Here is a 15707-nt window from a genome sequence, read left to right on the forward strand (position 1 = left end):
AGTATGAATTCTGCCAGTGAGTATGCCTAGAAGTATATGTTTCTTGTTATGTTTCCCTAAATCCTACTGATGCCTACTTCAGCAAATATAAAGTTTTCATACAGGAAAATAAGCTGGCAAGGAGCTACACATCTGCCACTTTTCACCAGTATCCTATTGTATTGGTTTCCTTATACTTTAAGTTTTGGAATTACATAATTGAAAACCTCAGGAGCAGACTCATGGCAACTGCCACCAGTTCTTTGTTCTGCTGCAGTCCACAAGTTAGACTGCAAAGTACATCACACAATTCAGTATGTCCCTCAAACATGAATATTACTATCTTCTAGCGCTAATAAAAGAATATATTAATATTTGTAAAGAAATGAGATACTATGATAGCAGCCATAATCATAACTAAGCAGCCAGTGAGCTACTATAAGATTATTATAATTCAGCTTAATTTGAAAGTTACTAGAAAAATCTGTAACTATTTTAAGGGGTTTTGATTAGACTCCTTGTGTATTATTCCCATGCACCAACATTTTAGGAATTGTATGTCTATCCAATGGCCACAGAAAAGGTTTTGTGCAGCCATGAGTACACATAAGCACATCCAAATATTAACTTTGTCCTGTAATGATTAACTCCATGTCCCTTAAAGTTTTTGTGTATACTGGAGTATTATTTATAGAAATACATTTTAAAGACCAGTCTTTTCTCTTTTAAAATATTAAGTGTAGCATAACCCACTGCAACCAGTGCAAATACCAGAAACATTACTATTTTTTAAATTTCTGAAATAACAATAATCCTAATAGCCAAGTATTCAAATGTGTTTTTCAATTAAGTGTGTGAAGTTTCTACTAACTTTTTGAGACTTAAGACTCCAAGAGCCAAAAATATTTTAACTATATCTGCATTAGAAAGCAACCTCTGCCCTGATATATATAAAAATAAATATATTTTAAAGAGAGAGAGAGTATGCACACATGCAGGAGACCTAATTAGTAGAATGGAATTTAAACACAAATTGAAGAAACCAGCTGCCCGGCTCTTAGAGATGCAAATTCTTAGAAACTTAGGAATTCAAATGTTGAAGTTCCATAGTTCATATACTTATTCAGGATGCAGGCTTAAAAACGGTGCTAGCATTTACAAAAAAGAGACACGACAGCAACAATTTAATAGAACTGCTGACATTAGGAAAGAAATTTATTATGGAATAAGCTGGTAAGAAATATTGTTCCATTATACAATTTGTTTCCAATGAAATCAAATTTTACCACTGCTGGCATCACAGAACATCTTCACATCAGATGCAAATATGAGAGATCAATTACTAAGTCACTTAGTAGCACTAAGTTTAACAAAAGCAGATAGTTCAATTATAGTACCTAGAACAGATTATAAGCATAACTTTAATAAGCTGCAACTGCACCGCAGCTACAAGAACTTGATCAAAGTGCCACATGAATTCTCTCTTTGGAAAAATTTATCATAATACAAGATTAAGACATTATAGTTACCAGCAACATTCTGCTACGAAAAAAGGCTACACATTCTTCTAACTTAGTTTGAAAATTTAAGCTATTATGATAAACCTAAAGAGTTTAGAAAGTCTTGCACCCTCTTTTCTAAAGAGAAATATATAATATAGATAGTATTTTACATATAGTATTTTATACCTAATTCTTCTAACTTACAGTTTGAAAATTTAAGCTATTATAAACCTGAAGAGTTTACAAACTCTTGCACCCTCTTTCTAAACAGAAATATATAATATAGATAGTATTTTTCATATAGTATTTTATACCTAATTGTTTTCACACTGTAAGTAGAGGCAAAAGTTAAATTCTTATTTTGGTAGGAAAGATTTTATTTCAGGCCCTAGTTTAAAGCTCCAGCAGCACCGTGAACAGAAGATGCTCAATCATGATCAAGAAAGGAAACAGTGGCAGCAGCTGCTTAAGTATGCACGGGTGCAAGCACATGACGACAAATTGGGCATGTTCCCGACTACAAAAGAAAGAGAAAAAAAGCAGGTAATTTGCACAGTTCACATTCAATTCTATTAAAAGCTAAAGGTTATTATTTATGAAGTATTTAATGTCCTTACAACAGCACTGTCTCAAAGTCAAATTTGACTGGATAGCTACCTGGAGCTAAGAGACAGCTAACAATCTCAGAAGAAAGCTTTGTTTTGCTTTTAAACCAGTTAAAGAGCAGATATATCAGGCTATCTGTAAGATCTTCTTCAAAGAATTGATTTTAGAGGTGGTAATTTTTTTCTGAGGCAAGGGTTAAAAATAAACTAGGTACTGCCCAAATCTAACAGGAAGTATTTTGTCCCAGTTTTCAGCAAGAGCAGTTTACTATGACAGCAGAAAAAGACAAGACATATTACACAAGCAGTATCTACACAGTAATCAATACTATCAAAGTAAAAAAAAGTTATAAACCCACTAAGAACGCATACTAGAGGTGTTCTGATCTGATCTCCCTAGTCTGAATCAAGTACCTCTGGAGGAAATGATGAGTTACACTGCAGGCTTGCTGAGAATTAGCAAGTCTAGGCTTATATGGTAGGTAAAGGAGAGTGCAAGTACAAGGAAAAAAGAATACCAAATCATTAATTACAGTTCTTTTCATCTAGCCTCAATATGATGCAAGCCTTTTTAAGACATTAGGAAGGAAACTGGTTACAGATTATGAAAATGAAATCTAATATCATATAGATTTACCAAAGGCAATTTTTTTAAATTAATCTACAAGCATTCCAGTATTTCTCCCACCAACCTCAGCTGTTACCGTGAATAGGACTCACATTCTGGCAAGACAGATCAGATCCTTGTCTATTCTCAGAGAAGAATCAAGCCATCTTTACTTCAGGGTGTGAGTACAGTAAAGAAAGCTTTTCTCATACCAAAACAAGTTACAACTCATTCATCTCTTTCATTCTTACTGAAAGCAGACCATGTTGTTCCTCACAAAAATACTGCCTCTATTCAAGAAATTGCCCTTCAGGTGAGTATAGATATAAATTACTTTCCTCACTTGTGCTAGAATTTGGTTCCATAATGCATAAAATTAACGGCCAGTTATTTCTTGGTATTTCATCCCACATTTTCAAAAAGTTACAAACTGTTCTTCCCAGAAGAATGCAAAGACTCAACCCCCCCCTCCCCAAACCCTCACCAATCCTGTAGTACTTACTTTCTGTAACCAAAGAGTTATACAAGTTTTGTGAAACAAATGATGACAGGGCAGCTCTGTTATGATTTCATCTTTCACATATTCACTGCAACAGATAGTACAACGCTGCTCTTGACCTACACTCACAATGAAGAAAAAGCATTATTATTATCTTGTTTTACATCCAAGAGGAGCCAAAATTAAAACACATATATTATCAACAGTATCACTAATGATTACAAAATACAATCACACTTACTCCAGTAAAGTTTAGTGTTCCAAACTGACCAAAGTTATATTCAGTCTGATTCAAGATTCAAAAGCTCTTAGAACAGCATTGCCAGCTGCACAATAAGTATGTTTAAATACTGCATCTATGGTATTACAGAAAGCTAAATTTGTTCTTATAAACTTTGTGGAAATTAATTTTTAATTATTTTTCCATACCATCTTGGTCATCTGTGACAGTAATCTGTGGCAGACAATCTATGGTTTCTTTAGTAGCTGGTGGATGAGCCTGTTCAACATCAAATCCAAGAGTCTCCAAGTAAGTCAGAACAATCTGAAAAGGGTAAGAGAACTTGGGTCTGCTTACTCACAAATGTAATATTCCATATAAAAACAAATAAGCAAGAAAAGGAATCCAATTCTAATAGTATTACTTAAATGGAAGTTATGTCTTCAGGGCTGTTTTCGTTACTGCTGAGCATTGCTTACACAGAGTCCAGGCCTCTTCTGCTTCTCACACCACCCCACCAGCGAGGAGGCTGGGGGTGCACAAGAAGTTGGGATGGGACACAACCATAAGATGAACTATGCCAAGAACACATGAAATAACTCCCTTTACTCTTGTGGAGAGGGATGAGGAGCATAAAATTCCAGTCATGAGGAAGAACGACAACTAGCTTCAATTCTCATTTCCCTTAAAGAGTTCTCAAGCCTGATCACCCTGACCTTAGTTACTGAGATAACCCTCACAGTGATCTCTAACTCCTTACTTGATACATATATACAGTTGCAACAAACTATGGAACAAAAATTGTCATATTACAAACATTTTCTATATACCCTATAAATGGAAAAATCAGAAACTGCATTTTCTTGCTGAAAATATCTGCTTTCTGCTATGTCCTTTACCCAAACTTAAAAAGTTAGTTCAGTTTGGGCTTCGCATCACAAAAGAAACCTTTTTTTTTTTTAAAGAATCTTTTGCTCCTGAAAATGCTGTACACCACAGCAAGCACCGTGACAACAGTACCAAAGATAAGGAAAAGACTTTGTAACACTACGAGAATTTACTATTTCAATTAAAGATTTTACATTTTTAAATTTGTGGAACACACTTCTACATCTTCATCTACCACTGTCTGACAACCAGGAAAGTTGTGTTTAAAGGCTGTTCTGAACGTCCTTCCCGGAACACAATTTTCTAGTTTATGTTAATCCAGTCAGGGACATATTTTAACAGAATATACTGGACTAGCCATTTGCAAGTCCTGTTTTTTAGAAAGCAGAAAACGTGATATCCTGATCCTGTCAACAGCTTGCTGTAGTCATTAAAACATAGTATCTCAGCAGACAATTAAAATTAATTCTGGGTAGATAGACATGACAGAGCCTTTTTTTGCTCACTTTCTCTCAACTTCCAGAAATACTTCCAATATTGCCTAAGAGAAATGTTGAACAGTTTTGGGTAACCCTTGCTCTTATTTTCTGAACAATTCTAGTAACCATTTTCATACTGGAAAGAGAGGTGCTCTGTACATTCTGCTTGATATTTGGAGGAAATATTCAGAGTTCTTACTCAAAACCTGTGTTGTCCATTTAGTCACAGTTAATACAGCAGTTCCTTTGAATACTCAGTTACCATTTTCTGCTAATTCCATTTATGCCAGACTTCTATCCCCACCATAAAGTTTCAGACACCTAAGTGCTAATTTCAAGCACAAATACCATTTAGGAGAATTGGCTTTCCTTCTTGTCCAGCATTCACAGAGACCTGAACCACAGGTACCAGAGAATAACTACCTTTGTAGTCATCTACCTGCTTGCCAAGTGTATTCAATGACACTCCATTCCTAGTGACACTAACATAATTACAGCATCTTCTCAGCCAGCCATGCACATAGCAACCTAGGATTGTTCTTACAGGTCAGCCTGACAAGAGTAACTAGGGAAATGTTGTTACACAGTAATGACAAAGAAAAACTCAGAGCCATAATAACCTCAGTCTCCTCTTTAGGTGTTAACATATAGATTTAAAAAAAAAAAAAAAAAAAAGATGGAATTAGTTTCCCCTCTCTACACAGATCCTCTTGCTTTGGTGCAAAGGAGGAGGTCAAATGCTTCTGTAGTTCTGTTCTTTTTGATGTAGTGAGAACCAGCAGCTATGACAGGAGACAAGGAATCTTCCCTATACAACTTCAAAATACTGGTTTTATAGTAACAATAAAGAGACCTCCTACACATTAATAAGCAGTTCTGAAGTGTCTCCAGATGAGTGGTCCTAACAAGATCCTACACAGCTAGAGAAGACCCTATGGTACTTGATAATGAATAATACTGACCTCCCATACACCATATACCTGGAAATTGAATGACTGCCAACTTCAGGGAACAACGCTTCCACCCCCTTGGAAAATCCCCATGAAGTTTATTCACAGAATCATTGATTTTGCACATATCCATGGGAAAAAAAGAAAATATCTATGATTGTTCCACTGACTGTCAGCTTTAGAAAGCATTTTAAAGTGTCCTTGGTATACTGTCTGCAAGCACACTATGACATACAGTTAAAAGGGGTGAACAGGGCAGACTAAAGGCTAGTAGTCAAACTGCCCCTTGCTGCCCCTCAACTTACATCACACACAAAACATTCAATTTAATTGTTGTAACACCGTATTATATGTCTACACATCATTTAACTCTTATTTTGACAAATACCCTGCAGGGGAGATTTCTGGCAGTGCAAGAATTGTCACATTGCATCAAACTGAATTTCAACTAGCTCCATATTCACTTTGACAGTGACCAATGTCATGTAACACATAAAAGACAAAGATAATAACCATGCTGGTTCTTGATAACAAATGGTCTGGTCTAACCAAAGTTAGACAGATGAAATGAAATTAGAACACGGTAAAGATAAAAGGCTTTTTTGCTTTGGGGTGGTTTGGTTTTGGTTTTAATTTAAAATGCGCGGACTCAAGACAGTCAGACACAGAGAAGTCTTCTACTGAGGAATAAAAATATGAGACACCCAATTGTACTCTTGCAAAAAAACCCCAAAACCTGGGACAATTCGTAGGCACAGATCCAGGTATGAACATTCCTTTATGTAGGGAATTTGGCAACACTCTTTAGAATAATTTAAATGGCATATGTTTATACAGGTAGAAATCAGTATCTTTTTTTCCTTTAAGAGGAAATAAATCCATATTCTAAAAGGAATAGCACTGAACAACAACTTTTTGCACTACATCATCTAAAAGAAATTCCAACATTCATTTTCATGCTTGCAGACCTGAAAGGTCAAGCTAAAACAGGAAAGTAATTTCTCCCTGATCCTCCTGATTTTCAGATTATGCTGAAAAAGGATTAAATAATAAAAACTTATGTCACAACATCACTGATATAATACCACCAAGAATATTTTAATACCTCCATAGCTTGTTGTAAGCGTCCCTCTAGCGCCATAATTGTGAGAAACTGAGGATTCATGTAAGGAATGGCTTGAGCAAGTCCTAGGCCATCACCAAACTCATCAAGTAGTCTGAAAAACATGAGTTAGGAAACACAGTCATAATTTCAAAGTAAACAGTAACAACATGAGGGCTGGCTACATCAAATTACTGTACCTCACCTGTTAACACCTGTGTGCATACACTCTCATGAGGTGGCTGTGTTGAGTTGACCTTGGCTGGCTGCCAGGCACCCACCCAGCTGCTCTCTCACTTCCCCACCTCAACTGGACAGGCATGTAAGTAAGACTAAAAGTTCATGGGTTGAGATAAAGAAAGGCAGATCACCCACCTATCACCATCACAGGCAAAACAGACTCAACTTAATGGGCTAAAAGGTCAAACCAGTTGAATTTATTGCCAATAAAAATGGATTTGGATGGTGAGATACAATACAAAAACTGAACCACCTTCCCCTTAGCCCTCCCTTTCTTCCCAAGCTCAACTTCATTCCTGACTTCTTTATGTCCCCCTACACCAAGGAGGGCATAGGGACAGGGAATGAAGGTGGTGGTCAGTCCAGGGCAGTTGTTCTCTGCCGCTCCTTCCTACTCACACTGTTCCCCTGCTCCAGTCTGGGGTCTCTCCCACAGGCTGCAGTCCTTCAGGATACATCTGCTCCTGTGTGGGTCTTTCCCACAAGCTGCAGTCCTTCACTAACTGCTCCAGCATGGGCTCTCCACAGGCACAGTTCCTTCAGCAATCACCTACCTGCTTTACTGTTGTCTTCTCCAGGGGCTGCAGGGGAATATCTCCTCCAGCATCTGGAGCACCTCCTCCCCCTTCTTCTCTGACTTTGGTGTCTGCAGGGTTGTTTCTCTCACATTGTCCTTGCTCCTCTCTCTCACACTCTGCTGTGCTGCATTTTTTACCCTTAAATATTCTCCCAGAGGCACCACCCTGCAGTGGGTCCATTGGAACTTGCTGGTGTCCCACACAAGGCAGCCTCGGCCTCTCCTCACAGAGGCTGCCCAGCAGCCCCCACTGCCAGCACCTGCTCCCAGTACAGTGGTAAACTCAAGACAATATAGACTTCAGAAGAACATGATAGGAGCTTTTACTATTGACTACACCAGAGTAAAAGGGCATACAGTTCAGCTAATAAATTTCATATGTATGCTATTAAGCTCACTTTACAACTAGCATTCAGATTTTTATTACATCGTGTGTCACAATTCATAGCTTGGCAGCTGCTTCCAGCTCTGTTTTCAACATTCCGAGACCAAATCTTAAAGCAGGCACAAGCATAATCATTTACAGATCTGTGTAAGCTCAACAGACAAAACTTAACAGACTATTAGAGAAGCATCTTCCTTTCTATTTTGAGTAATTAGGAAGCTTACCAAAGCTAACCTCCAACACTGAAATAGTTTTTGTCCATGTCCTACAATTCCTTTGCTAGCTTGCTGCCTGGCACTGTAAGAACACATGCCTTACTTCTAGCTTGGACTCTCATGCATTAGTCCATGTTTTGCTTTTTCACAATGTAACTTCACAAGGAGAAAATACCAGTGTTTTTGGTATGTCTACACTGTAGTTTGTAATATTTTTAATAAGCAGAAGAGAGCAAGCGTTAAGTCCCTCACTGGAAAGCATTCTGTCTACCTCACTCTCAAGTTAAAACAAATGCATTACACTATTCTAGGATTAGGCTGTTCTTCCTGGTACTTGCAGAATTTTTGTAATAACTATATTGCAATATTCTTCAGTAATCTAATGACAGAAAATTGAATGAAGCATTCAAAATTATGATACTATTAGGATAGCACATGGCATTTCAAAGAGAAATAAAATAGGCTTATAACATCTAACTTACACCAGTTGCAAAAAGGAAAAGACCAACTATAAAATAACACTGACTTGAATGCTGATTACATTCACATTGCTTTACTTTTGTTATACTTCCACTGAAAATTAATTGAAAAAGTACATCCATCCCTTGAATATTTAGTGCTCCAGAATTTTCTCAGATCACAGCCTGATTTAGCAAATCTACATCCTTTTCCTCTCACTAGAAGACACATAGCACTTGAAATATGTTAAGTCTTAAAACTCAGATTATCAGCCTTTGAAGCAAGTGCATGCCGATAGCCATGAGTATTTTTGACATCTTACATAAAAAGCAAAACAGTAGCTACAAAACCTCTGAAATTAATGCAGAAAGCTATCAAAGGCATACCTCCACTCCACATCCAAGTCTTCACTCACACTGGAGTCATCCTCAAAGTTGTTATTTCCATCCAACAGGAAGAATACAGGATGCAAAAAATCACTAAATGGATAATTTTCCTCATCACTGCTACTTTCTACTTCTTCCCGGTACTGTAACCAAGGAATCTCTTCTTCCTCCAATAATATCTGTTCCCTTCAAATAAATAAATGAAAAGCTAAAACTAAAAAGCTAGGAGAATTTACAAACACATGTAAGCAACAAAAGCTACACATATTACAAAGGCTAAAGATGCATGTTTCCCAGACTGCAGAGTCCCAGATTAGGGACATTGCATCCAGGGCATTAGAAACATCCAGTGGTATCAGCTCCAGCCTCAGAATCTAGGAATGATTCTATGGCAAAATTATTTGCCTAATGCTCAAGGCCAGCAGTACAGTAAGTAGCTTGCTTTGCATATTCCCTAGTACAGGTAGTATCCCCACCAGAGCTAGTAAATTTGGTACTAAACATTTTCTTATTCATCTACAAGTTCCTAAAGCTACTAAAAAGAAAGGCTTTCCTGACACCCTGGAACAGCCTTCATGGGGAAGCTTGGCCTGAATGCAAAGAGATACTATTTGCAAAAGAAGCTATCTGCATAAGGAGAAAGACTCCTCTCATTCCTGGATTTTTTAGAAGAGCACAAGTCACCTGGATGTTTAGAGCCACAGGGCTGTGAGTCCCACTTTATTTATCAAAGGGAAAATAAGAAGGATCGTGTTAGAAATGGGTACATTTGCAGACTGTTCACATCAAAGAAAGCTAAAGAGTACACAGCTCCACTGTTGTTCTGAAACAGATGAGGTTTTGTAATGTTTTCATAAAACCACACTAATTCTCCAAACCTCAAGAGGCAGGGATACTAAAAAAGCAGTAACAGTGATTTGGACTGCTTGGTAACAGGTACTGTCTACCTAAGAGTGGAAGAAGCTGAAAGAACACTTAGGCATGGCTTGTTGCTTTATAAAGACCCAAACTAAGAATATAAGGTCAATATTACATGCTTAGGAAAAAAAACCCCAACAACCTGTCCTTGGCCATTTATAGCTATAAATTTTGCCTTGCAACAAAGGTAGATACATTTTATAAATTAAAGCACTGAATGACCAGAAAAAATAAGGAAGTTCTCACCAAGCAAGTAGTTCAAGTTTACTTTAATCACTGATAGGGCTGCAGAAATGAAGAGCAGCAGTGGAGTATAAGAAGTAAAACAAAGACGTAAACAACTGCTGTGCAGGAACTAAGCAGTATTAGAAGATGTGTATGTAACATATACATCTTTACAATTAACTTGCCTAATCTGGCTTTTTAAAGTTGGTATATTGAGCCTATTATCCCTATTGACACTGCATGTCAATGCCCTCTCATTATTTCTGTATCTTTCATAAAATATAATTGTTTGCATGACATACCATTTTTTCCCCGATTTGAAATACATACAACTCCTCAGATTATTTTGATGTAGGCAAATGATTATTGCTAGTATAATAACTACTTTTAGAATTGATGTTATTCTGTGTAGTGTCATGTGCTGATGCCAGAACTTAAAGGAAGTTAGCTAGTAAAAAGAAAACATACCCTCCTTGGAAACAGAAGTCTGTCTTCTCTTCTACACCACTGCTGTTGCTCTGCACTTCAGGTCCATGTTCCTCCTTGCCTGGGGCAGACTCCCAGCTCTCATCACTTGAGGACTCCTCTTTTTCTGTAGCAGTCAAATAGGTAGGCACAACTGGAGACCATTCTCCATCACTGCAATCTGAGCTGCAATTTAAAGAAGGCAACGAGGTGTGAATTTCAACACTGCTTTAGGGGAAAGAAAACAAACACAAACATTCTATGATTTCCTACTTTTCTATGAACACTGCTCTCAATATAGACTATTTTTTCTAGGAGAAATTAATTTTTTACTATTTATAGATGTTTAACAAGGCAAGTATACATAAAGAGCTGATTAAAAAAGATGAGTTCCAAAAAAAGAATTCTGCCCATCCTACTTTGCAAAAGGATTGTTCTTCACTCCCTACAATTGCAGAGTACATGAAACAACTCAGGAATATAAACCCAGACCCACTATACTCATCCTTCTCCAAGCACACAAAGAGAAAAGAGCAGCAGTGACACTGAGAACACCAATGCCTGCTTAACAAAGAGTAAGCAGTCGGTCTTACCTCTCAGCCAAACAAAACTTTAAGTGCAAGCTCTCAACCTTTAAGCAATATACAGTGGTCCTTTCTTTTTAATCATACAAAGGTACAATGGATGACTTACTGCAAATTATATAATTCACTAGCCCAAACAGATGAATGGCAGCGATTTTTTCAAAGAGAATTTGCTCAGCCACCACACAGAAAAGGGAAGTAAACAACAAGTTGTAGGCAGCTTAAAATAGTGATGTTAGAGTCTCAAAAAGAATGAACTTACCTACTGCTACCTTTTGTAATGACACTTAGGTTTACTCAATACTAACAGTGACAGTTGACACCTACCAGAATTCAAAGTATAGTCAACTAGCTATGCCACTTCAAAAAGTTATAGAAAACTAATAATATGTGAACAGCAAACAGGCTTAGACCACATCTTACACAGCAATCCACAGCACCTGCAGCTCAGTGGTCACTCTGCTAAAAGCAGTATCAATGTTATCTCTCCACCTACAAACTCACTTGAAAGAAATGCTCCTTCTATCTAATATTACAAGTACATGCCAATAAAACTTGCTATTTAATGAATTGCAAGTACTTTTGAAAAACTGCACATTATACACTTCAAGTTTTACAAGATTAAAGATGACACAGATTATATGGAAGCATTTTAATTTGAAGCAGGACTATATTTTTCTGGAAATGAGAATATTAATTAACTTCGGGCTATTTTAAAGGATTACTTTACAGTAGAAATCATATCTGTTAAGAAATTCTGATATGTAGTGTGATGTATCTTATATTGCATCAATTAAAGCTGAATGCTAATGTTTTAGAGCCTTTTGTTTTGATTGGGGTTTTTTTTGGTTTTGTTTTTTTTTGTTTGTTTGGGTTTTTTTAAGGTTATCTAAGCATACTATAGGAATAGCCCAAATATTCAAATCTCTTATTTTATTTTTCTCAATTTTACAATCCAGGAATTATTTCCAACACAGTTTATAATAATATTCCTATGTTGTTAGTCAAATTTGTTCTCTTTAACATTTATACACAAACACTAATTCAAACCAGAAAAGAGGATACATCTAAAGTCATTAATACTGAACAAAGGAAGAACATTGAATGTGTAAATTTCCAAACTTAGGATTTAACTGTGCCCAATTCTAGACATGCAGAACATCACTTTATGGTTAGAGAGTTATAGACTTGTCACTTACCAAAAGCATAACATATTAACTTAACTTATTGGCACATGGATTTTCTGAGAATAGTCTTTCCCCTGGCTGAACTGGCCTGTACTCGCCATATGATCCAAAACTAAACAGAGGGAGCTAATGGATATGATCCTTGTCGCACCAGGCCTGCCCTCCGAGGGCCTACCATGACCCTTCCAAGTTAGAGCATATGCTGTTCTAACAAATATGCAAGACTTTCTCCTTCCCACACAGCTTCTACATGCTAACACCATAAGAGCTGGGCACTTCAAGGAAGGAAAAAATGTGAGGTGAAGGCCCAGGCTGTAGCAATCAGCAAGGTGAATTTCTCCCTGGGCTGGAAATAAGTGAAACTTGACTTGCAGGATGTAGTTTGACACATATGTCAATTCTGCTTTTTATGCAGCTATATATGTGTATTTTAACATGGAATATGGTTTAACCCTTTAAACATAAAATGGCCTTTCAAGAGTGGAAAAACATATGACTTTGTACAGAGTAATCATTGACAATTTACTTCATAAGGATAAGTCTTTTGAGCATTTAGAACACAAATTTTTTTTTTTTAAATAACACATATACTTCCTGTTTAGTGGTTCAGTTAGTGCCATCATGACGAACATAGTCACTTTCAGATCAGCAATCTGTATTTCTTTGTCATGCTACAACAATCCATCACTTCACATCATGGAAGCCAATGCTGTAACTGTAAAACACAGTCCATTTCCTCCATTGCATTTTAATCTTCCAGTAGTGGCATTTCAGAAGTGGAAAATAAAAGATTATGCAGTAACAAAAATTTTTGAAAAGCAAACCTTACAAGGAAGGAAAGGATTCATTTGTTAAGTCCACCTATATCTTTTATAAGAAAAAAAAAAAATTAATTCTACCACTCCATTTTACAATGCCTTAAGGATTTTGTTCTCATAATTGGGACTCTGCAATATTTTAAAGACAAGATTTTATGCAGATTAATCTTTGTGCTGTTCTCTCCACAAAAACAGTGGAAACAAACCACTAAGCAGGTTAGCTTATGAAGCCTAATGGCAAGAACACACAGAAAAAAGCCATATCAGCATCCAGAAGACACGTCTTATAAAGAATGCAGTAGGAACAGAATCAACAAGATGAAAGCAAACTAGAAGAAAAATAGAAAAAAAACCCAACAAAAAACCCAAACAAAAGCTATCACAAACACTACTGCATTTGCCATAAATGAACAGACGGTTAGAATTTTTTTTTTTATCCTCAAATAGTTCAGTTACATAATTCCAGTTCACAGTGAAAAGTTCTTAAACAGCATTATATGAGTAAAAGTTAATCAACATAAGGTTTATCCAAATTAATCTGTCTTCTGGGTAGAGAGCCCAAACCAGAAGGAGCCTGAATACTGCTCCTGGTGTCCAGGTTGGAGCTATTTGTAAATCTGAAACTGTTCAGAAACACCTACGAGTCTGAAGAACTCACATTAAAAAACAGGATTATAAGCAATCCCATCAAGTTATTCTTCAGATATGACAAGGAAGAATAGTTTCTTTCAAAAGGCTGGAGACAAGAACATACATGGGCTGTCACATAGAATATTGAGATTTGATGGCAAAAAGAACAAATTCTGAAAATACCAAGTCTTGAAGGGAACTTTCAAAGACCCATAATCCAAAAACCATGCTGAACAAGGTTTTCCCTCTCCACCCTCCATCCGCTCACTAAAAATAAAATAAACAAGTAATCTTCCTTAGTGGTAAGATGCTTTGACCCTAAACATAAGGAAAGGGTTTTTACATTACCAGAAGAATGTACATTACCATTTCTTTAAATGGACTTGAAGGGTGAAAGAAAACTGAAAGGAAAAGTTGGCATCTTGTTATCTGATCATATTCTGAAATTGCTTGAGTTATGTCCCATTTGCTAATAAATTATTCAGATTTGTACATTATTTACACTAAGACAGATACAAAAATGAAATTTTACCTGTCTTCATCTCTGAGGGTCATTGAGAAGTATCTGCTGCAGTCTTCAAACTCATCCCAGAAAGAACTATTTTTTTGTTCTTGAGCTGCTGCATTTTTCCTTTGGTCTATTTTTGTGTTCTTTCGATCACCTTCATAGTCTCTTGAGTCAAAGAACATAGATCTCCTCTCTTTGCTGTTTCTCAAGGCATACTCGGCACGGCCTTGCTGGACTTCAGTGATTCCAGTTTTCCTCCAGGAACCACCTTCCTCTTCATCATCATTAGCGAGAAGCTTCTCTCTCTCCGACTTGTTTGCAGTATTTTGTTTTCTTATTTTAGGTCTCACTACTAGCTCAGGTGAATTTCCTTGGGCAGTGTTTCCATCACTGACATTTAATTCATTAGCAATTTCTGTAGGGGTTCCGATTGCAACATCCACTGTTTTTATCTGCTGTGTTTCATAACTGGCACCACTCAGGCTACTTTTTGGTATAGCTTGATCTTCAGCAGAAGGTTTAATTGTCATGTTGTTTGGACATGCCAAGTCTGAATCTATGCTAAAATATCTTGTTAAAGGCATTGGTCCTGCTTCTTCGCAACATTCTCTAGAAACACTGTGGTTGAGAGTGGGCAATTGGGACTGTAACTCAGTAAAAGACTCTATGCCGCCTTCTAACTCAGAAAGCAAGTTACCTAGTGCTTCCTGAAATAAACCAACTTCTCTTGCCAAAGAAAATGTTTCTTGAGCATCATTTTCCTCTCCATCACTGCTATCTGGCTCATAAGAGTCAATGTTTACAAAAGCAATTCCATTCTGACCATTCAAATCATTACTCCCTCCAGATGCATATCCTGCAACGGCCTCAGAATTTTCATAAGTATTCATAAGGTTTCCTGAGATTTGGTTGTCTTCCAGACCATAAGAGAACAGAGAAAACGGTGATGTGTCTGCTTCAGAAGTTTGGCTTAGTACACTTTGGCAAACAGGTTCTCCAGCTCCAGTATTTTCTAACACAGGCTCATCTAATAAACCAGAAGAAACTTCAGCCGATGGGTTGGAATCTTCAGAGAAAGCTGTAAGAAAGAATGCATTGGAATATTCAAAACCAATAGCAATATTCTCATCTACAATCACTGCTCATGAAAAAGAAAGGGTAATTCACTAGGACTGCAGTGCAATTTGATAAAGAGAAACATTTACCAGAAATATAGTAATTCTTCACTAATATATTTACATTCTCACTTATATAAACTAACCATATAGAAATAGACTTA

The 15707-nt window shown here is 36.8% G+C and overlaps 1 protein-coding gene across 1 annotated transcript in view; it reads right to left on the reverse strand.

Moving 5' to 3' along the window:
- Window positions 1-1162: 1162 nt before the first annotated feature.
- The window catches only part of PJA2 (praja ring finger ubiquitin ligase 2), a 33154-nt gene continuing 18609 nt past the window's right edge, over window positions 1163-15707 (reverse strand). The window contains exons 3-9 of the mRNA XM_069775950.1: window positions 14453-15506; window positions 10705-10887; window positions 9094-9279; window positions 6835-6946; window positions 3622-3736; window positions 3196-3311; window positions 1163-1998 (exon numbers count right to left, since the gene is read on the reverse strand). Of these exons, the coding sequence (XP_069632051.1) occupies window positions 1948-1998; window positions 3196-3311; window positions 3622-3736; window positions 6835-6946; window positions 9094-9279; window positions 10705-10887; window positions 14453-15506 (1817 nt within the window). The 3' untranslated portion in view covers window positions 1163-1947. The remainder of the gene's footprint in view (window positions 1999-3195; window positions 3312-3621; window positions 3737-6834; window positions 6947-9093; window positions 9280-10704; window positions 10888-14452; window positions 15507-15707) is intronic.

Source organism: Haliaeetus albicilla, chromosome Z (assembly GCF_947461875.1).
Source record: "Haliaeetus albicilla chromosome Z, bHalAlb1.1, whole genome shotgun sequence".
Lineage (NCBI taxonomy): Eukaryota > Metazoa > Chordata > Aves > Accipitriformes > Accipitridae > Haliaeetus > Haliaeetus albicilla.